This window comes from Palaemon carinicauda, chromosome 20 (assembly GCF_036898095.1).
Source record: "Palaemon carinicauda isolate YSFRI2023 chromosome 20, ASM3689809v2, whole genome shotgun sequence".
NCBI classification, from domain to species: domain Eukaryota; kingdom Metazoa; phylum Arthropoda; class Malacostraca; order Decapoda; family Palaemonidae; genus Palaemon; species Palaemon carinicauda.
The window spans coordinates 18,503,408-18,527,848 of record NC_090744.1 but is presented as its reverse complement, the minus strand read 5'-3'; the positions used below and the strand labels follow the sequence as shown (position 1 = coordinate 18,527,848).

At 36.7% G+C, this 24,441-nt stretch overlaps 1 protein-coding gene across 1 annotated transcript in view; it reads left to right on the top strand.

The window, feature by feature from the left end:
• The window catches only part of LOC137659677 (uncharacterized), an 85,985-nt gene that overhangs the window by 8,048 nt on the left and 53,496 nt on the right, over positions 1-24,441 (top strand). The window contains exons 3-8 of the mRNA XM_068394502.1: positions 19,109-19,150; positions 19,981-20,160; positions 20,656-20,775; positions 22,501-22,601; positions 23,277-23,454; positions 24,253-24,341. Of these exons, the coding sequence (XP_068250603.1) occupies positions 19,109-19,150; positions 19,981-20,160; positions 20,656-20,775; positions 22,501-22,601; positions 23,277-23,454; positions 24,253-24,341 (710 nt within the window). The remainder of the gene's footprint in view (positions 1-19,108; positions 19,151-19,980; positions 20,161-20,655; positions 20,776-22,500; positions 22,602-23,276; positions 23,455-24,252; positions 24,342-24,441) is intronic.

Sequence of the window (24,441 nt, the reverse complement as noted above, 5' to 3'; positions counted from 1 at the left end):
TTATGTATTTATCTATTTGTTTATTTATTTATTTATTTATCTATCTATCCATTTATTTATCTATTTATTTATTTAGTTATCTATTTGTTTATTTATTCATTTATTTATCTATCTATCTATTTAGTTATCTATTTGTTTATTTATTTAGTTATCTATCTATATCTCTATCTATCTATTTATTTATTTATTTATCTATCTATTTGTTTGTTTATTTATTTATTTATCTATCTATATATCTATCTATTTATTTATCTATTTATTTGTTTATTTGTTTATTTTTCTATTTATTTATCTATCTATCTGTGTATCTATCTATTTATTTATCTATTTATTTATGTATTTATCTATTTGTTTATTTATTTATCTATCTATCTATGTATCTATCTATCTATTTATCTATTTATTTATATTTATTTATTTTGTATTTATGGATTTATTTATTTATTTTATTTGTTTTTTTATTTTTTTCTATTATTTTTTTTTATCCTTTCTCTGTTAGCTGGATTACGTCATAAATTCTTACTGGATTTTCACCCAATTTTAACTGCTTATTTATTAATTCATTTGTTTATTTATTCATTTATTTATTTATCCGTGTGTTTGTCTGTTAGTAGTACTACGTCAAAACATCTCGCTGGATCTTCACCCAATTTTAATAACGGATAGTTATTATGCTCTGGAAGTACCCATTAAATTTTGAAGGTGATCTGGATCAAGATAGAGATTATTATTATTATTATTATTATTATTATTATTATTATTTTACTGTGGATTCATTCACGGTCAACGTTTGAAAATGGGAAAGGTTGGTCCGTAGACTTTATTAAAAGTTTGACCATTTTCATTGAGGAAACCGCTTTCATTTACACAAGTCTCGGAGACTCCCGGCGTCTATTTATTTATTCATTTATTTAATTATTTATTTATTTGTTAGTTTTTCTGTTATCAGGATTACATTAAATCTCCTTATTGGGTTTCCCCAAAAATTTTAACAGCTCCGGAAAAACCTAATAAATTTTGGAGGTGATCCGTATCACACCAAATAGTCCATTTCTTTTATCGAGGCAGATTTGCACCGACTCGCAGCGGTGCCCTTTTAGCTCGGAAAATTTTTCTGATCGTTGATTGGTTAGAATTATCTCGTCCAACCAATCAGCGATCAGGAAACTTTTCCGAGCTAAAAGGGCACCGCTGCGAGTCGGTGCAAATATGACTCGCTAAAAGAAATGGAATATAGTCCAAACATCTTTCACTTTTCACCATGAAAATTTTTAATTTCTCTCTGTTTTGCACCTGTGGTTCTGTCTGCAGTCTTACGTCAAAACACAGTTGATTTATATCGGCTGACATGAGGGAATAAAATTATTATAGGGAGTGGATATATTTTCCATTGCCTTTCTTTAAAATCGGAAATTGCTCGACGGAGCAGTATCTTATATAAAAGAAAAGTTTTAATGTAATTAGATATTTTTGTTTATGTAAATACTCGCAAAAAAAATTATATAGAGTAGATTGAAATGAGAACTGATATATTTTCCATTACCTTTCTTTAAAATCAGAAACTGCTCGACGGAGGAGTTTCTTTTAGAAGAAACGTTTTAATGTAATTAGATATTTTTGTTTATGTAAATGCGCGCAAAAATAATTATATATAGAGTAGATTAAAATGAAAATTATATTTTTTCCATTGCCTTTCTTTAAAATCAGAAATTGCTCGACGGAGGAATATCTTATAAAAGAAACGCTTTAATGTAATCACATAATTCTATCCAATTTCTCCTATTCTTGCTTTGTTAATGTTTTTATAGTTTATATAGGATATATTTATTTTAATGTTACTGTTCTTAAAATATTTCATTTTTCCTTGTTTCCTTTACTCACTGGGCTATTTTCCCTGTTGGAGTCCCTGGGCTTATAGCATCTTGCTTTTTTCAACTAGGGTTGTAGCTTAGCAAGTAGTAGTAGTAATAATAATAATAATAGTAATAATAATAAGAGTCAATAACTAACTAAATAACTATCAACTAAAATGGAACTAAAAAGTTCGTGTTGTTAACACGAGGATAAAAAAAAAAACTATGAAAAAAATACTAAATATTACCAACTAATTACGGTACAAAATGATTAAAAATTATTTGTAAAGATACATAACACGTTATTCATTACAGTAGCAGGTTCAAGATGCCAAGAGAGAGAAAAAAAAAGACTGTAGCTGTTGACATACACAGATCTGCCAATGTGGCAGAAATAAATTAAGACCGAATTGTTTATGTCCAAGATGATAGACTCGAGACGGCAGCTTTTTTTTAATATATAAAACTGCTGATGTGGCAGTCAATGTAAAAACAGTCAGATAAAATATTCATCAGCATTCCTTTTTAATTACTGCAAAGCAATATAATCCAGTTACTTTTTTTAAACGATCTAATTATATACATACATCATACATATACCAAAGGCACTTCCCCCAATTTTGGGGGGTAGCCGACAACAACAAGAAACAAAACAAAAAGGGGACCTCTACTCTCTACGTTCCTCCAGCCTAACCAGGGACTCAGCTGAGTTCAGCTGGTACTGCTAGGGTGCCACAGCCCAACCTCCCACATTTCCACCACAGATGAAGCTTCATACTGCTGAGTCCCCTACTGCTGCTACCTCCGCGGTCATCTAAGGCACCGGAGGAAGCAGCAGGGCCTACCGGAACTGCGTCACAATCGCTCGCCATTCATTCCTATTTCTAGCACGCTCTCTTGCCTCTCTCACATCTATCCTCCTATCACCCAGAGCTTTCTTCACACCATCCATCCACCCAAACCTTGGCCTTCCTCTTGTACTTCTCCCATCAACTCTTGCATTCATCACCTTCTTTAGCAGACAGCTATTTTCCATTCTCTCAACATGGCATAACCACCTCAACACATTCATATCCACTCTAGCCGCTAACTCATTTCTTACACCTGTTCTCACCCTCACCACTTCGTTCCTAACCCTATCTACTCGAGATACACCAGCCATACTCCTCAGACACTTCATCTCAAACACATTCAATTTCTGTCTCTCCATCACTTTCATTCCCCACAACTCCGATCCATACATCACAGTTGGTACAATCACTTTCTCATATAGAACTCTCTTTACATTCATGCCCAATCCTCTATTTTTTACTACTCCCTTAACTGCCCCCAACACTTTGCAACCTTCATTCACTCTCTGACGTACATCTGCTTCCACTCCACCATTTGCTGCAACAACAGACCCCAAGTACTTAAACTGATCCACCTCCTCAAGTAACTCTCCATTCAACATGACATTCAACCTTGCACCACCTTCCCTTCTCGTACATCTCATAACCTTACTCTTACCCACATTAACTCTCAACTTCCTTCTCTCACACACCCTTCCAAATTCTGTCACTAGTCGGTCAAGCTTCTCTTCTGTGTCTGCTACCAGTACAGTATCATCCGCAAACAACAACTGATTTACCTCCCATTCATGATCATTCTCGCCTACCAGTTTTAATCCTCGTCCAAGCACTCTAGCATTCACCTCTCTCACCACTCCATCAACATACAAGTTAAACAACCACGGCGACATCACACATCCCTGTCTCAGCCCCACTCTCACCGGAAACCAATCGCTCACCTCATTTCCTATTCTAACACATGCTTTACTACCTGTGTAGAAACTTTTCACTGCTTGCAACAACCTTCCACCAACTCCATATAACCTCATCACATTCCACATTGCTTCCCTATCAACTCTATCATATGCTTTCTCCAGATCCATAAACGCAACATACACCTCCTTACCTTTTGCTAAATATTTCTCGCATATCTGCCTAACTGTAAAAATCTGATTCATACAACCCCTACCTCTTCTAAAACCACCCTGTACTTCCAAGATTGCATTCTCTGTTTTATCCTTAATCCTATTAATCAGTATTCTACCATACACTTTTCCAACTACACTCAACAAACTAATACCTCTTGAATTACAACACTCATGCACATCTCCCTTACCCTTATATAGTGGTACAATACATGCACAGACCCAATCTACTGGTACCATTAACAACACAAAACACACATTAAACAATCTCACCAACCATTCAAGTACAGTCACACCCCCTTCCTTCAACATCTCAGTTTTTACACCATCCATACCCGATGCTTTTCCTACTCTCGTTTCATCTAGTGCTCTCCTCACTTCCTCTATTGTAATCTCTCTCTCATTCTCATCTCCCATCACTGGCACCTCAACACCTGGAACCGCAATTATATCTGCCTCCCTATCATCCTCAACATTCAGCAAACTTTCAAAATATTCCGCCCACCTTTTCCTTACCTCCTCTCCTTTTAACAACCTTCCATTTCCATCTTTCACTGTCTCTTCAATTCTTCCGCCGGCCTTCCTTACTCTCTTCACTTCTTTCCAAAACTTCTTCTTATTCTCTTCATATGACTGACCCAGTCCCTGACCCCACCTCAGGTCAGCTGCCCTCCTATATATATATATATATATATATATATATATATATTATTATGTGACGAACCACTGTGCAAACAATTACCCCTTTACAATGGGCGGTAGTTCTCTTCACACAACAAAATAGAAGTCATATGGGTAGACTTCCAAATTCACTTGTTTCTTATTACGAGTGTATAAGATTGTTGATTATGATCAAATGTATCTTCTTAAAGCTGGTTGCAGACAACAGAAGCACCAATAGCAGGATAATTGGAGGACAGGAACAATAAACTATGTTATAAACAAAACTTTAATCTTACGTTAAACAAAATAATGAAAAAGCACTTCAAAACAACAATAATAAGCAATGCAAAGTGAATGGGTGAGTAAGGTAGATGAATCTCGTGGTGAGAACGAAGTATTCTAACAAAACAATAAATTTGGGGTTACCTTATAACATGTAAGGTAAGAAAACAGGGATGATTTACAGCAGGAAGGCGAGTGTTAAACAAAAGATAATGAGAAGAATGGAATGAAGATGGCGCTGAAATAAGGTGATGTATTTACAAAGAAAATGGAAAAATATACATTAGACAAATCAGATATGTTAGCATATGTACAACATATGGGGATATCACAGTCCCCCCTTGTTTTTGTTTTTTTCCATTTCCCGAGGATCAACCGAGGTTATCCTTGATAATGAGTCTGCCACAATGTTTTCTCGTCCTGATATGGCGATTACTTGGATATTATGTGCAGAGAGTATGTATGACCATCTTAAAAGTTTAGGGTTGAGAGTAGTGGACCTATGGAGATGCGACAGAGGAGAGTGGTCGCTGTAGACGTAGATCGTGTCTTGTCCATCAACATAGATCTCGTATCTCTGGATGGTAGCTACGATGGCGAATAGTTCTTTCTCCACAGTGGGCCAATTTAGTTGGGAACCCATAAATCGTCCACTGGAATAAGAGACTGGTAACAGATCAGCTAGTGGGGGCAGGTTTCCTGTTATGGCTGTTATTGGAGCAGGATGCTGTAATAAAATGCCCCCATATCCAAGATCACTAGCGTCTGTTTGGAGATAGAATGGTTTGGTGAGGTTAGGTGCCATTAATATAGGAGGAGATGACAAGTAAGTTTTTAGCTGGTTAAATATTTGATCATGTTGCTGGCTCCAAGAAAAATTTACTTTTGAAGAAGTTAAAGCAAATAGTGGTCCTGTGAACGGTGAGAAATTTGGACTGAACTTAGAGTAATATCCTACCATACCTAGAAATCGTTTTAATTCCTGTTTGGTAGTTGGAACAGGATAAGAAGTTATGGCGCTAATATTTGCATCATGGGGTAATACTTTACCACTGCCAACTCGATGACCAAGGTAAGATACCTGACCTTTGCAAAAATTACTTTTTGCTAAGTTGATCGTTAATCCATGTTGTTTCAACCTTGAGAAAACTTCTTTTATCTTTTGAATATGGTTTATCCATGTGTCAGAGGCAATAATGATGTCATCTAAATATACAAATACTTTTTCCAAGTCCTGTAAAATTAAAGACATTACTCTTTGGAAGGTGGCAGGTGCGTTGGCTAATCCGAATGGCATTACGTTATAACTAAATAAGCCAAATGGAGTGATAAATGAAGAAATTTCCTTTGCCGTTTCTGTTAATTTAATTTGGTAATAACCCTTCAACAAATCTATTTGGGTTAAGTAGGTCGAATTACTTACTTGGTCAATGATATCTTGTATTCTTGGTAGAGGATACGAATCTTTAATTGTTAAATTATTAATTTTCCTGTAATCGGTACAAAGACGAAATTTACCATTTTTCTTTCCTACTAGGAGACATGGGGAAGCCCATGGTGACGCACTGGGTTCTGCCAATCCTTCTCTTATCAAGTAGCTCACTTCTTCTTTCATGATACCCAATTTCTTCTGTGATGTTCGATAAAAAGCTTGTTTAATGGGTGCAGCACCTGGTTGTAGTTTGATGTCATGATCTAGCATGGTGCATCTGCCTGGTTTATCTGAAGTTATACTAGGAAATTCATGGAATAAAGCTACTAAAGATTTACATTTTGATGCAGATAAGGGTTTTAGATAGTCTGATAAGTTTTCCAAGATCTTTGAGTTTTGAGAATCCTGCCAAGATGCAGTTATTGGATCATCTGTAAATTGATCCATAGGACAATCTATGTATGGTATGGCACTAGTAATCATTACAGTTTTACTTTCAGCTGTTGAGGGAGACAAATAGGCCTTTAAGAGGTTTATGTGGACTAATTGAGTAGACTTACGCTTATCTGGAGTGGCGATTATATAGTTGGTTGGCGAGATACGTTGAGTGATGGTATAAGGTCCCTGGTATTTCTCTCGTAGGGGAGAGCCTGCAATCGGATGGTATAGCAGCACTGCATCTCCTACTTTGAAACTTCTGGTTTTAGCCTTTTTATCATAGTTAATCTTCATCTTCTCTTGAGCTGTTATCAAGTTAGTTTTGGCAATGGAGTGAAGATCTGAAAGTTTCCTGTTGAGTTCTGAAATATATTGGGAAAGAGGTACCTCATTATCTCCCAACTTCAGGATGCGTTCTTTGACTGAACTGAGGATAGTTCGTGGCCGTCGACCGAAGAGTAGTTCAAAAGGTGACATACCAGTAGACTGATTTCGAACTCCTCGTATGATGTACATGATCAGTTCCAAATCGCAATCCCACTCGTTACCTGAACTATGGATGTATTTCCGGAGAAGATTTTTAATGGTCTGGTGAGTGCGTTCTAATGCTCCATTGGTCTGTGGATGGTAAGCTGAGGATGAGACTTGGGTTATATGGTAATCTTTCATAGCTGTTTTAAAAGCATGACTCATGAAATTGGTTCCTTGATCACATTGTAGTTCAGTTGGAAATCCTACAACAGTAAATATGGACACTAGTGACTTTAGGATGTTCTTGGCTGAAATGTTTCTTAAAGGTACTGCAAATGGATAACGCGTAGTTGGGCATAAGGCCGTAAGCAAGTATTCATGTCCCCTTTTTGTCTTAGGCAAAGGGCCTACACAATCTACTATGATCTTACTGAAAGGTTCTTTAGGCACAAGTATAGGTTTTAAGGGTGCAACTGGTACTTTTACATTAGGACTACTTACTTTTTGACATGTTGTACATGTTTTTACGTACTCTTTAATGTCATTCTTCATGTTTGGCCAATAAAAGTCTTGACTGATGCGTTCATATGTTTTAGTGATACCAAGATGAGAGTCAGCAGAGTGAGACAATTCTAGGATCAGAGGTCTTATATCCTTAGGAACAACTACCTGGAATAGATCCTTCCAGGTTTCTAGATGACTGTTCTTGCTGGACCTGAATTTTCTCATTAGTACATTATTATTAATATAAAAATAAGAACACTTGTTGGTATCCTTTGGTTTCACTTGGTTGAAACACTGCTGTAGAGTGACATCTTTCCTTTGTTGATAGCTAAAGGAATCAGGCTGGATCTTATATGTACTCATCAACTCGTTGAAATCCATAGGTTCAGAGACTGGCAACGGGTTTGATGATGATTCAGTAGGGGTGTCCTTTTTACTGCTTCGTGTCACTGCTAAGCATTCCTCCTGTACAACTTCACCTGGAGATACTGCTATTAAGTTTGTTAAGACAACAGAGTTAGCTATGTCATTACCCAGGATTACATCAACATTCTTGCATGGTAACAGTTCTGGATTTACAGCTACTTCAGTAGTTCCAGAGAAATAAGGACAATGAAGGTTTACATTAATGAGAGGCAACATAGACTTACTGGTTAAGTCATTAACTGCAACATACCTGTGAGTTTCACCTTTAGGTCGTATTACTTTAGGAGAGACGATCGTTTGAGAGGATCCAGTGTCTCTGAGTATGGTTACAGGTTTACCATTTATTTTGCCTGAGCAAGTGAAGGGTGCAAACGCTTGGGACTCGTGTGATGCACAATGGAAGGTCTTTTTCTTCTCCACCTTAGGTTTTGGTTCCTGTTTGGGCAGATTCATTTGCTTAGGAGAGAATTGAGGGGGATTAGGTTTTCTCTTTAAGTATGAAGCTGCACAATGTGGATCAGGACATTCTGAAATATGATGTCCTTCTTGTTTGCAGTATGTACAAGTTTCCTTAGGTCTAGTTTCTCTATATGGGGTTTTACCTACTTTATGAATAAGAGCATAGTCATCTGCCTTTAAAGCGGCTTTCTTAGGGTCAGATTCATTCTGCTCTCTTAGATACACATTAATGCTACCTGGTATTTTCCTTAAGAACTCCTCCATTACTATTAAATCTTTCAACTGCTCGAAAGTTTTGACATCTACTTTGTCTACCCACTTCTGAAACTGTTTAATCTTTCCATTCATAAATTCTAAAAAGGTCTGCTGAACTTGCTTCTGACTATTACGAAATATTTGCCTATAACCTTCCGCAGTAATAGAATAAGCATCAAGGATTGCCTTTTTAATTATGAAATAATCATGTTCCTCTAACATAGTGGCACATACAGATAATGCTTTACCTTTAAATGAGTTCCGGATGATCAAATACCATTTGTCCTGAGGCCAATTGAGATTCTTGGCTGTGTCTTCGAACACAGAAAAGTAGTTATCAGGTTCCCGTTCTTCAAATGTGGGCAGCAATTTCTGCACCTTGGCCACATCAAAGGGTTCGGGAATTAGCTTACCTTCTTCCTTTTCTTTCAGTCTTATAAATGCCAGATCCCGTTCTGTTACTGTGGCCGCTTCTCTCTCAATCTGCAGCCTAACACGGAGAGCTTTGTTTTTCTGTTCACTTTCTTTTTCTTGTTGCTCCAAAGCAGTTGCAGCAGCTTCCGCAGCAGTTTCCACCTTGATACGTTCTAGGGAAGCAGCAGCAGCAGCCGTGCGCTCAGCAGCAGCGGCTTTCCTCTCTTCTAACTCAGCGGCGGCAGTTGCGGCTCGTTCAGCAGCAGCGGCTCTTTCTCGTTCTGTGGCAGCTTTCTCTCGTTCTACCAGAGTTGCGGCAGTTGCAGCTCTCTCAGCAGCAGCGGCTTTCCTTTCTTCTACCTCAGCGGCAGCAGTTGCCGCTGCAGTTGCGGCTTGCATCTTCATCTTTTCCAACTCCAGCTGTAGACTTAGTTTATGCAAGTCACCATTTGGATTGGTAACGGTTAGAGCTCGAACGTCAGCCAATTCTTCTTCTGGAACAATATCTTCATCTACAAGGAAGTTCAAAATATGACTGAGAATTACACATTTTACGGCAGTTGTAGGAACCTGTACATCATAATGGCGAGCTAGATTCTTTAGGTCAGTTTTTGTGGCAACTGTGAGAGATTCCACATGATCCCGCGGTGATACAATAAATTGTTGCAAGTTGAAAGGCATTTTGAATGTCGCCCGTGGCGCAAGATAAGTACAAACTAAAATATACAAACTTTACAAGAATAAGTATAAGATCATACGATCGCAAAATAACAATCTTTCGATCACAGAAATACAAAACAGCGATCACAAAATTACAAGATCGAGAGATCACAAAATTACAAAATTATATGATTAGATCACACTTACACAAAAATAGCTTAAATACTAAATTAAGTCTCGCGAAACTTACGATAATACTATTAAAACTTTTATTCACAGTTAACGACTGAACAATAATTTTATACTCGAGATCTTGAGCACGCGGCTAACTACTTCATAATTACTCAAACGACACGCTTAACATCACAAACTTTTACAACAATTTTACCGAATCGGTAAACAAGGCTTTAAAACGCAAAGGTATTTTTTACTTTAAACATACCTAATTAGCACGTTCTAGTTTACATTTCCTTTTAATTTATACCAGCTTAATACGATAACTTTTCAATGTTACATTTTAATTTATATAAATACTATATTATTCTCGTTATGATAAAGAATCTAGTTAATAGTCAACACTTAGTTTAAAGTAATTGATTATCAGAATAATGCACAAACTGGACAAAATACGTAGTATGCGCTTTATAGATATAACAGGAGTAATTTAACACAAGTATCTAAATATTCATTTACCGACACGTAAATGTTATTTGTACACCAAAATAGTACTTTTAACACCAAACAATATACAAGTTAATTTCCTGACTAGAAATAACGATTGGAATTACGAAAATCTCCGAAATTGGAAATTGGCTAATTTCACTTACGAAATTCATATAACAAAATAAATCACTTCATAATGAAATAGAGATGGAGGAAATTTCACTTATAATGAAACTTAATTTAGTAAATCACATATAATGAAATTTGACTTGATTTCCTAAATATCACTTTTGAATGGCGATTTTAAGAAATGGCAAAATCTTAGGGCTTCAGATTTTTTTTTTTATGAGAAATCTCTGGGATACGAGATTTGAGTAGGCGAAACTTTAAAAGCTACCTACTGGGGGTATCTTCAATTAATAAGGGTGGTTTAGAAGCTGGACAATCAGCATACCTAAGTCTTAACTATATTAAGCGTGACTTGTTCCTCTTACAACCAAATGACTACCCAGACATATATTATACATAAATGTCCAATGAGAGGGAGACGAGACATCTACCTTACCTTGGAATTATTACTGTCGTCCTTTATCCTTGGTACGCCACAACACAACACTCGATACTGTTCATAATCACTGGAACTGTTCTTTCACGATTCAATCACTTGATATAAATTTGATGAATCATATCACACATCAGATCGCACATCAGATCCCGGACAGGCCCCCAACTATTATGTGACGAACCACTGTGCAAACAATTACCCCTTTACAATGGGCGGTAGTTCTCTTCACACAACAAAATAGAAGTCATATGGGTAGACTTCCAAATTCACTTGTTTCTTATTACGAGTGTATAAGATTGTTGATTATGATCAAATGTATCTTCTTAAAGCTGGTTGCAGACAACAGAAGCACCAATAGCAGGATAATTGGAGGACAGGAACAATAAACTATGTTATAAACAAAACTTTAATCTTACGTTAAACAAAATAATGAAAAAGCACTTCAAAACAACAATAATAAGCAATGCAAAGTGAATGGGTGAGTAAGGTAGATGAATCTCGTGGTGAGAACGAAGTATTCTAACAAAACAATAAATTTGGGGTTACCTTATAACATGTAAGGTAAGAAAACAGGGATGATTTACAGCAGGAAGGCGAGTGTTAAACAAAAGATAATGAGAAGAATGGAATGAAGATGGCGCTGAAATAAGGTGATGTATTTACAAAGAAAATGGAAAAATATACATTAGACAAATCAGATATGTTAGCATATGTACAACATATGGGGATATCACAATATATATATATATATATATACATATATATATATATATATATATATATATATATATATATATATATATATATACATATATAAAACTTTCGTCTCGAAGAAACTCCTCAGTCGAGCAGTTTCTGATTCTAAAGAAAAGCAATGGAAAATATATCATAATTTAAATTTCAATCTATTCTCTATAATAATTTTTTTTGCGAGCATTTACATAAACAAAAATATCTGCCCGAGTGTACCCTCAAGCAAGAGAACTCTAACCTAAGACAGTGGAAGATTAGTAATTATAAAGCTGTGGGTATAAACATATTAGCTATATATATATATATATATATAATATTAGTGACGATTAATTCAATAGAACTTTATCATGCGTATTTCATAGAGAGAGAGAGAGAGAGAGAGAGAGAGAGAGAGAGAGAGAGAGAGAGAGAGAGAGAGAGAGAGAGAGAGTGTTACAAGGATATTGGAAGTCTCAAAGACTTATAGTCCGTCCCAGGAGACTCCATTTGCTCTTGGATAGAGAATTAGTTTAAAGGTTTAGAGAGAGAGAGAGAGAGAGAGAGAGAGAGAGAGAGAGAGAGAGAGAGAGAGAGAGAGAGAGAGAGATTGTATTGCACTTTTGAAATCATTATCTCTGCTAAAGCAATTGTTGTGGTCAAAGGAAAATCTAACAATGGACCAACAACGTAAAAACTATTTTTATGAATATTTTTTTTTTTCATGAAGGTCATAAGTTTCGTGAAGTAATCAGAATAAATTTTATTTTAAACAATGATTTCAGACTTCATAAGAAGTCTGAATTTCCACGAGAGATTTCTCGGAAAACGGATCAATGAATGAAACTTAGGGGCCAGTGCATGATAATTTTATTCCAGTGTACGTTATCTTGTTAATATTAAGTAATGTCTGTGTTTACCTCCTTGTCGAAAATTTAGAATGCAAATTACGCTGGATTATTTATAATTCTTTTTATATACTTCGTTTTTTTATGGATACACTTAAATAAAAGTATATTTTCAACAAAACAATTGTAAATGTCTTAAACTGTATTAGAATTATCGCACAATACAAAGGAAATATAAAATTACCTCGACATATCGTACACAGCAATAGAAATATCGTGTATTGGTCAAACTGTTCGTTCATTGATCGATATAGAAACTTGTTGTGGAAATCCGGTTTCTATGTAGTATATTTATTAAGGAGAAATTTTCAAAATACATTAAATATATTTAGATTTGATATCTATCTCTTGTAATCACTCCTATAATCAGCGGTACCTGTAAATACTGGAATCCCCTACAATATCACTGCAAACCCTTAGAAATCTATAAATAATATGTGTTTTTATTAAAATACTTTATGTTTTTAGCATTTAAATTTTTTGTATATTTGTAGGTAGAACCTTGGCTAGGGGTTGTGACCTGAGAAGGTTTGTGACCTGGGAAGGGGCAAGCCCCGATAAAGGGTTGTGACCTGGTAAGGGGGTCCGGGGGCTTCCCCCTCCTAGGGGTTGTGACCTGGGAAGGGGGTCTGGGGGCTTGCCCCCGTCTAGGGGTTGTAACCTGGGAAGGGGGTCTTGGGGGCTTGCCCCCGGCTAGGGCTTGTGACCAGGGAACTACTAGGTTAGGTTAGGTGGGTTTGTTAGGTTCTGTACCCTTTTATATATTGTGTAAAGGGTATACAGTGAACCCTCGCTACTTCGCGGTTCGACAATCGCGGATTCACCACTTCGCGGGGTTTTCCCATAACCCATATATATATACATATCGCGGATTTTCCGGAAAATTCGAAAATACCGCGAAATCTGAAGATAACCAAATACGATATTTTGTTACCTGTAATTCCATTAATACTGTAATTAGTAATATCTGCTCTTACTGATTGTTCATTGCATTACATATGATATATAATTCAGCACAGAAAGAAATAAAACACGAAAAGAGAATGTGATCATACGATAATTCAGTACGTAGTAAAATTAAATCGAACATGAAACGCAAATCAGATGCAGTCATACCATATTAGAATGGTGTGTACTGTAATGGATGTGCTTCTTTTCCATGAATCTTTTGTATGTATACGTACGTAGTACAGTACTGCATCCAATAATATTCTTTGTTGCAAAAATCACATTTCGAATAAGTACTGTAAGCGTACGAGAGAGAGAGAGAGAAAGAGAGAGAGAGAGAGAGAGAGAGAGAGGCGTAAAATAGCGTACGTACGTAAATTTTTATTATTATTGTTATTATTATTATTATTGTTGTTGTTGTTAATAAAATTATTATTGTTATTATTATTAATCATTATTATTACTTATTATTACTGTACAGTATTATTATCATTATTTATTATTATTACGGTATTGTACTTAATCTACGTACGTTCAGTATGCGCGGGGCATCTTCTATGAGTAACCAACGCACCATGTACTGTAAGACGGGTTGTGATTGGTTCAAGCGCTGATAGATGACGAATCAAAACTCAAGTTTTGTTATCTAGCCTGTGATTGGTGTTTTGCCCGCATCTTCTACCCGCAGCATCACAGTTCTCGCGGGGCTGCATCGTTCACTTTCTCTTTCCGCGTATTGCTGAGTAGACGTTCTTAACTTTGTGAAGTTTAATCTGTGCTGTGTGCGACTGTTTTAAGTTGAACTTTTTGTTGAACTTTCTGTTACAATGGCTCCCAAGCGTTCTGCTTCTAGTAAGGCTGGTAGTGAGCCTAAACGCCACCGAAGAATGATGACGATAGCTGAGAAGGTTACGCTTCTCGACATGTTAAAAGATGGTAGAAGTTACGCGGCTGCCGGCCGCCATTTTGGCATCAACGAATCCACCGTTCGCTACATCAAGAAGGACGAGGCGAACATTAGAAAGACTGCTGCAATCACCTTTAGCAGATCAGCGAAGCGAGTCGTTACAACGCGTAATAAAACGATCGTACGCATGGAAGGTGCTTTAGCTGTGTGGATTGCCGACTGTCGGAAGAAGAACATAGCGTTGGATACGAACACCATCCGAACAAAGGCTTTGAGCTTGTATGAGAATTTTGCGGCAAAGGAACCTCATGACGACGATGGCGACCATGCTGAAGAAGATGATGATGTAGATGATCCTCAACCAGGGACCTCCACTGATTCCCAGCGTCAGAAACAACGTTTTTCCGCCAGCAAAGGATGGTTCGCGAAGTTTCAGAAACGCTTCGCCCTGAAAAGCGTTTCCCTGCATGGGGAGTCTGCTTCCGCTGACACTGCCGCTGCTGAAACTTACGTGAACCAGACTTTCAAGAACATTATCGCTGAAGGTGGATACAAGCCGGAACAAGTGTTTAATATGGATGAAACCGGCTTGTTTTGGAAGAGAATGCCGTCGCGAACTTTCCTGTTCAAAGAGGAAGCCAAAGCCTCTGGCTTTAAGGCATTCAAGGATCGCGTTACCCTCGTGATGTGTGGCAATGCTGCTGGATTTTTGTTAAAGCCGGGGCTTATTTATAAGTCGAAAAATCCTCGCGCTTTGAAAAACAAAAATAAGAATCTCCTTCCCGTGTACTGGATGCATAATCAAAAAGCATGGATTACGAAGATGCTGACCTCCAACTGGTTCCACCAGTGTTTCATCCCGCAAGTCCATGAATATCTCTTAGAGAAGGGCTTGCCATTCAAGATCCTTCTCCTTATGGATAACGCTGGTGGACACGCAACTGACCTGTCGCGTGAGGGCGTTCAGGTTGAGTTCCTGCCACCCAACACCACGTCATTAATTCAACCAATGGACCAGGGGGTTATCAGGGCGTTCAAGGCCCTCTACACGAAGAATACCTTGGCGGACCTCGTTGCGTGTGTGGATGCTGCCCAAGATGACGAGGATGAAGACTTCAACTTGAAGGCGTACTGGCGGCAGTACACCATAGCCACGTGCCTGCAGAATATTCAAAAGGCACTTCAAGAGATGAAACCTGCAACCGTAAATGCGAGCTGGAAGAAGCTGTGGCCCGATATTGTTTACGACGACAAGGGATTTACTCCGTCGGAAATCCAACACTCTGCAATACGGAAATCTGTGCAGTTGGCTGCCATAATTGGGGGTGACGGGTTTGGCGACATGACGACTGAAGACGTCGACGAGTTGTTGGACTGCCATTCCCAGCCCCTAACTGACGCAGACCTTGAAGACCTGACTAAATCGGCAAGTGAGGAAGAGAGTGAGGGTACCCAGGAAGAGACCCAAGAAAATGTAGAAGAAACGGGCTTAACATTAGAACGGCTCGCCAAGTTCTGCAACCATATGAAGGAGGCGAAAGAAATGTTGCAAGAGTGGGACGAGGATATGGTTCGCTCGATGCAATTCTGCAACAAGGTCGATGACATCACGACTCCCTACAGGATGCTCTTGGATCAAAAAAAGAAGCAGCGGCAACAACTTCCGATCACAATGTTTTTTCAGCCTCGCAAAAAAGAGCCAGTTCCTCCTGCTAGTACGCCTTCGGAAGAAATTGAAGAAGTTGAAGAGGTGTCCCAGGAAAAGACACCTCCGTCTGAAGAGACGTAAAATACTATCATTGACTGCACAGTAGAACACATCATCAGCTTCATCATCATCATTTCTACTGTGCAGCAAATTCATCGCCATCGTCATTCAAGTTTTTCTTGAACTTCTTTCGTGGTGAGTACAGTAACAATCTTTATTTTTTACTTTAACCTGTTTTATAGTTTAGTAATGTACGTACTGTATGCATTAAGTTAAAGGGAAGGTTTTAAAAGTCTACATGTTGTAACCTATCATATTTTTTTTGTTTAAAATTTACATTTACGTACGTAAAACAATCTCTCTCTCTCTCTCTCTCTCTCTCTCTCTCTCTCTCTCTCTCTCTCTCTCTCTCTCTCTCTCTCTCTCTCTCTCTCTCTCTCAAATTGTTTTCCTGCTTTGCTACGTACAAGTACTGTATAATTTATATTTGTAAGGTAACATATTTTGTAAATGCTTTTACTGTAAATACTGTATGTACTGTATCATTATTTATCACTATCATCATGCGTGTTAAATGCCTTGTTTGTTCTGAGCGTGGTTGTTTACTGAGCGTACACGCCGTCGTTTCAGGCGGCGTCATAAAGAAAAAGATTTCATTTGGAAGTCCTAAGAAAAATACGTAAACTAAAACATTGGTAATAAAAAAATCAACATACAGTACTGTATAATCAATATAATCGATGCAAAAACTAACCATACGTACATATATGTGTACACTAAATGAGTTTGTTTCTTCATTATGATCAGAGATGAACGTAAACAAAACATTGGTTGCCATTTTTTATCGTGCTTTTTAGGTGTTTAGGAAACACATGATATAAAATCGCCTTTAATATTTGTGCCTGTTTTAGTTTAGGGTGCTGTAGTACATGCATTAAGTGTTCTGTACATTAAAGGGTGGTTTGTTAACAGTACTACGTACAAGGGAAGGTTTTAAAAGTCCGAATATACATGTTAAATAAATAGGTAAATATGCTGTCACTACTTCGCGGATTTTCACCTATCGCGCCCGCGTCTGGAACCTATCTACCGCGATAAACGAGGGTTCACTGTATAGAAAAATGCTTTAAAATACACCTTTTATTTAATTAATTTACTAAAAAATAATGTAATTTAATAAAAACAGGAATTCGAGGTTCCCTATAATCAGCTATCAAAGCACTTATTAATTTCATTCCTCTCTGGTCTTTCTAAATCCCGATTACTGTCCATGTTCGCTCGTATAAAAGATAAGGAAATTAGATCTTGATTATGGAGATCTTCTCTAGTTGTGTGCAAAGTAGTTAAAATTGTCTTCTGTATCTGTTTGTGTATCTGAATACGATTATTTTATTTGACCATTCATACTCGGATACATACGTATATAAATTTCGGAGCTTTTGAAGAATAGCGGTTCCACTTAACCCTTTTGAAGAATAGGGGTCCCAGTTCGGACCTTTTGAAGAATAGGGGCCCCAGTTTGACCTTTTGAATATTAAAGGTCCCAGTTTGGACCCTGTGAATATAACGAGGAGAATGAAGCAACTATTAATAAAAAAAAAAAACCCACTTTGTTTTGTAAGTAAAAAAATACATAATGAAATATGTCAAAGTAAAAAGTATGGAGAATTAAAAGCAACTGTTTATTGGGACCCTTTGTATATCAGCGGCCAGTTCCTTATACGTTGATTAAAAATAGACATCAACTAACCTAAACTTTCCCCCCTAACCTAACCTACAAGCCGTGTCCTTACCTACCCCCCTTACACTACCGTATTCTAAGTTAGACATAATAATACATACAGGTGGCTGCTGTCATACATACACCCTGTTTATTGTATACAAAATTAAATCGGTTGAAATTAATTGCACTAATATTTTGAAATTTCAAAACAAAAAGAATCAAATAGATTAGGTTAGGTTGACAACCAATCATGTTGTTGCTTGATTTCGTCGGCGGTTGTTCTTCCCTAAATCCTTTTTTAACAATGCGGGTCCCAGTTTTATGCTTTTGAAGAATAAAGGTCCCAGGTTCGTATGGGACCGCTATTCTTCAAAAGCTCTTAAATTTCTTTTACACATAGGCCTACATAGGTTTTTATTATTAATGGAATAGAAAGACCAAATCATTTTGAATTTCAAGGGTCTTACGATATTTCGAAAATATCTATTAATAGACAAAAATAAAGGCTGGCTATACTGTATTTTGAAAACCATATTTACTTCCTTGTCAATTAAAACATCACGAACATTTTTTCTACAAATAGTTGTTTACATATTGATTTTTATGACTATTTTCATCAATGTTATCTATGTTGTGATTACAATTTATTACTAATTTTTAACTTCCATTATTTCACAATCCATGAATCTATTTACATTTAGAGAATCATGATATTGTGATATCTCAAAGTCTTTGGATCTCCAGATCTTAATTTTTGTATCTTCGACCATATTATCTTTGATTCTCTCTCTCTGTTAATTCTTGGCATTGAAGATGTTATGATACAGTTGGTGACAGGTATTCCTGGCACACCTCATTCTGAGGAAGTGCACCCAGCCACACCCTTACTGCGCGGCAAGTTCCTGCGTTTATCTTTGTCCACCACCTCTGCCAGCTCTCCCTACACTATCTTCTTGGTTACTCGCTGCGAAGTGAGCGTGTGGCAGGGTGTACTTCTTCCGAGATAGGTGTACCAGGTATGCCTGTGTACATCTCATTGTTAGCATCCACGATAATGTGGTATCGTTACTGTATTAACTTATTTGTATTGCTGACAACCGCCATCTTGCCATTTCTCCTTCACAGCTATTGGACCAAGGGGGACGGTATCTCCTGAGATTAGTAGTGGTCAGTACCTGCACAGGACGATTAGCGTTTTATTAGTAATTAAGGGCAATACTAACAAAGAAAACAGAGCTTCTTTTATTTGAGCTTATTTTGTATTTGTGTTTATTGTCCTGATTTGTACATAGATGTTTGACAATAGGTTTATGTTCGGGTTTGATAACGGTTAACGGTGGTTTATCATAACACCTTATAAAAGTTATCGTTTATGGTCTATATAGATATGTATATGTGTGCATCTACATTGCATTAGTAAAAATATTTAACTGACAATATAGTTTGTGTGCATATATGTTGTATAAATACTCATATTAAGTCATATGAATTATGTTTGAGTTTAAACGTATAAAAATGTGGATTTGGGAAACTAACCTTGTGAGTGGTTTTGTGGTATTTGGAAAACTTCATTGATATTTTTTTTTTTATAATAATCAGGAGTGTCTGGTAGTAAATTAGATCCATTTCTATGGAAAAACTGCTTTCTAACTTAATATGCGGGGTATGGGTATGAAGGTCAATAATACAGAAACAAATAGAAAAAAAAAATATACATATGTGCCCATTGGTACTTAGTAATCACAATAACCTTATTTCTCATGTTAAGATTGTTTTACTCGATTTTTTATTTTAAATTTATTTTCCTTACTGTAATGGTGTCTGGCTGCTTTCCATCAGAATCTGTAAAATTTTCTGTAACAATTCTCTGTTGCATTTAATATTAGAATTTTTTAATAAGATTCCCATAATTTTAAAGGAACTCCATTATTACCCCAAGATTCTAACATTCTAAATTATCTCCCAGAATTTCTAAAATCTTCTCTTACTATCAACAGGGAAGATACTTTGGCCCCGACAGCCCCTGTAGCGAGGCGCCCTGCGAAGACCTCTCCCTCGTCAGTAGCATCGACATCAGTGAAGCCAGCAACAGCGAGAGACGAGCCCATGACTACCTGGCGGACGCAAGCAACTCATACTCGGCGGGAGATGCCGTAAGTTGTCCTGCCTTGCCGTTGGTGAGTTTCAGATCTAACACGAGAGTTCCTGTGGTGTTCCGATGCACTCACAGACATACATTCCCACAGGCTCACTTGGTACTTTCGAAAATTAATCGTCCCTTTGTTGTGTTAGAAAGACTGTGTTTTGTGTTGGATGGAAATTTGGTTGGTGAGAGAAATGTGAATTGGAACGAACTTCGTAAAGTCTTATATATAAAAGTTACTGTACTGTGACACTGCAGTGTTTTATGAGGGAACTGTTTCTTTGAAGAAATAAGTATCAAGAATGCCTGTGACACTGCACAAAACTTTTTTTTCATACTTTTTTAGCTTTTTGTGCACAATCAAACTGAATTCTTCTAAATATGGATATATTGAAAAGGGTATCAATAACCACGGCTAATTTCGGGGTTAAACTTCAGTATCTGTGTCTGTCCTGTCGCTCGTGCAAAATATCAAGAGTATTCTTTGTGCATTATAAAGTCCATTAATTAAATTTTCTTCTTTCTATAGGGATCCTCCTCTGAAAATAACAGTCTCCCTACTGATGAGGACTCTGACGCTGAGCTCTTTGGCAGCAATAATCGAATTGTCAAGAGAAAACACAAGGCTTCTGAACTCCATAGGAACCAGGTACTTATATGCTGAATTATTATCGAACCTGGTACCCGTATACCAAATATTTTTTGATCAGGAGGCTGTACACAGGATGATTTTGGAATAAGGTGCCTGAATACAAAATGGATTTTTAATTGGGTATCTGTAAACAGAATAATTTCAGAATTAGGTACCTATATACAGAAGGGTTTTTGATTTTCCCTTAACTAGTTAACCTAAGTTTATTGGGCTGTATACAGGATGATTTTGGAATAAGGTGCCCAAATCAAAATGGCTATTGAATTGGGTATCTGTAAACAGAATAATTTCAGAATTAGGTACCTATATACAGAAGGCTTTTCAAGTTTCACTCAAATAGTTAACCTAAGTTTATTGGTCTATTATAGACAAGATGTCAGAAGTTGAAACAGTCATATTTTTGAGGTGGTCAAATTTTATTTTTTTAATTGCTTTACCAAATCTAAGATATGAGTTTTCAGATGTGAATAAATATGAATTAAAATATTTTGTAGATTTGATTCTCTGTATTCTAAGGCCACAACCATGCTTTTCTTAATCGCTTACAGTAATTAGTTAATACCATTAATCAGAAGTGATTTTGGCCTATTGTAATCATGAAAGGATAATAATTGGATAAGTGTTGGTTTACTTTTTATTATTATTGTTATTACAAGCTAAGCTACAACCCTAATTGGAAAAGCAGGATGCTATAAGCCCAAGGTTTCTAATAGGGAAAAATAGCCCAGTGAGAAAAGGTAATAAGGAAATAAATAAACTATATGAGCAGTAATAAATAGAAAAATATGAGATATCTTAAGAGCAGTAACAGTGATTAACTACCATTGGTAAGGAATACATTTCGCGAAGAAACAAGGAACGCTTTAAGAGGAACTTGTTATATTCAATCCTCAGATATTTTTGTTGAATTATAGCCTGGAAACTATTAAATCTAGTCCTGGCTGCAAGAGGATTGTGGGGGAAATCCCATGGCCTTGGAAGTGGGTTCAAAGGCCGCTGATAACTTCTGTAGGTGGAAGATTTAGGGCAAAATGAAGGGGGCTTCCTTCCCCATCTTGGAGCATGCTCAGGCACGAAATATAGCTGAACTACCTTTAAAAGAAATAGAATCTATAATGAAGGAAATTTTTATAACTTGATGTTAACCGGATATTTTGAAAACAACATAAGTTTTGTAACCCTCAATTATTATTATTATTATTATTATTACTACCCAAGCTACAACCCTAGTTGAAAAAGAAAGATGCTATAAGGCCAAGGGCTCCAACAGGGAAAAATAGCCCAGTGAGGAAAGGAAATAAGGAAATAAATAAATAATGAGAATAAATTAACAATATATCATTCTATAAACAGTAACAGCATCAAACCAGCTATGTCCTATATAAACTATTAACAACGTCAAAAACAGATACAGGTATGTCATATAAAAAATATAAAAAGAAAATAGGAAATGATCAACGTTTTATTTTATTAAAGTTATAAACATGATAGTGAAGATGTCTTCTAAATTTCATTTTCATTCTTGTATTTATAGCATCATTTCTATCTTGTTTGCAATGCATGGATTTGAGTGGGAAAATTTTTAGACTATTTTGATATGCACTTTTGGCCATTTCTTTTTTTAAAGCTGTTTAATGTTTACATTTTGACTTCTCCCCTGGTGAATGCAGTGTGCATTTTCTTCCATAACAGAATTGACAAAGGAATACTTTTCTCTTTCAGGTTCAAGGAACTCCATCAAAGCAATCGGCAACAAATTCTCCAGCTATTCAGATAGCAGGGTCCCATTCTAATGGCGGAAGAAAGATCAGAAATGAAAATAGGTAGGCAGGGATCATTATTGTGACCTTTAATATATAAGTAATTATCTTTTGTGGAGCCGCTTACTGCAATTAGTAATTTTTTTCTCATATCTTGTTACTCCTCCGGATGCAAGTATACATTTTTTTGACTCGTGTCAGTCAGTAATAATTGAATAGTTGATAAATCTTCACTCATGGTTTTATTTTAAAAGGATTTGTACTTCTTATTTAACTTAGATAATTTTTATTCGTGTGTTCTCCTTGATATATTCCCTCAACTGAAGTTATTTTGAAAGGCTTTTGTTTCTTTTGTAAATTGGATATAGCCACACGTCACACAAATCAGACAGACTTCTTGCATATTTCATGTGGAGGGAGAGGAAAACCAAACCTGCTAAAACTGTAATTCCTTAAGTGGGAAAGGATAACTAATCGTGCTAAAACTGTAGTTCCTTGAGTGGGAAAGGGTAACTAAACTTGCTAAAACTGTAGTTCCTTAAGTGGGAAAAGATTGCCAAACTTGCTAAAACTGTAGCTAAAACTATTTCCTTAAGTGGGCAAGGATAACCAAACTTGCTAAAACTGTAGTCCCTTAAGTGGGAAAAGATAATCAAATGTGCTAAAACTGTAGTTCCTTAAGTGGGAAAGGATAACCAAACTTGCTAAAACTGTTGCTTATTATTTTTTTTTTTTTAGATATGGCCAGGCCTTCTCCTCTTCAGCTCCCACGCCAAGTCATCCGCTCCAGGATGGCTGGCTGTCCTCGGAATCTTCTCCTGTCCATCGGTCATCTTGTCCTCCTTGCCCAGCTCCTTGGAGAGACTTGACAAGACATCAGGGTGATGGATCTGAGACACCCGATTCGGAAGATCCTGTAAGTGATTTCATACATTTCTTGAAATATAGTTACAGGTACTTTTATTCTCTGGTCTATACACTAATATGTGCTATGTATTTAAGCATTTAGATGATTAGTCTGAGTATTGGTCACATACTGTATATTACTGTATATGTATATTACATAAGGAATGGGGTAGGTCCATGGCATTACCAAATGCAGATTACTGTAAATACAGTAGCATATGTCATAATTTTGATATAGTCATTTGGTTCTCTATCTGCTGGTTCTTTAAGCATTCTACAGTATATTCGTGTAGATGTAAATAGCCTTTATGATCTACTGTACTTTTCTACTAAAGCAAACAACTTTAATGGTAATCAGACCTTAGTTGATAAAATGTAGGTTTATTTTCACAAAAATATAAATGTGGAACTAGTTCATCACTAAAAGAGAAATGATCGGGGGGTGGGGAGATGTAGGGGTAGAGAGGGGGGATGTTGATGAAGGAGAGATCTAATTGGTGAGGGATTTATGCTTGTGGTTCAATCACAACCCAGTTTTCTATACCGACACTCAAAGATTGAGCGAGCTAGGTTTATTCCTGACATTCCGTGCATCTCTTTTTTTTCTCTGGTATATTCAGCAATAACTATGCCTTAGAAATGGTGCTAGAGGAGCATTTCATTGGGCGACACAGGTTCCTCGCCCAGAAATAGATTTTTCCGTCGTCAAAATCCCTTTTTTAGCAAATATTTTTCCTGTGTTTATGAATATATGTTTTCATCGCGAATAATTTTTGTGACTGCGGTTAACATTTCTGTCTAATTGCAGTCTCAGAAAAGGAAACGACTCCAACGAATATCTCCTCCACGCCATTTATCAGTCATTGGACATGAAGATAGCTGGTATAACGATAACAGGTATGTACACTATACATTCAGTACAAATTTTTAATGTCTCTTTTTCTTCGTACTGTATGTTGTTTATATGGTTTGCATGATATTGAAATGATAGTTGAAT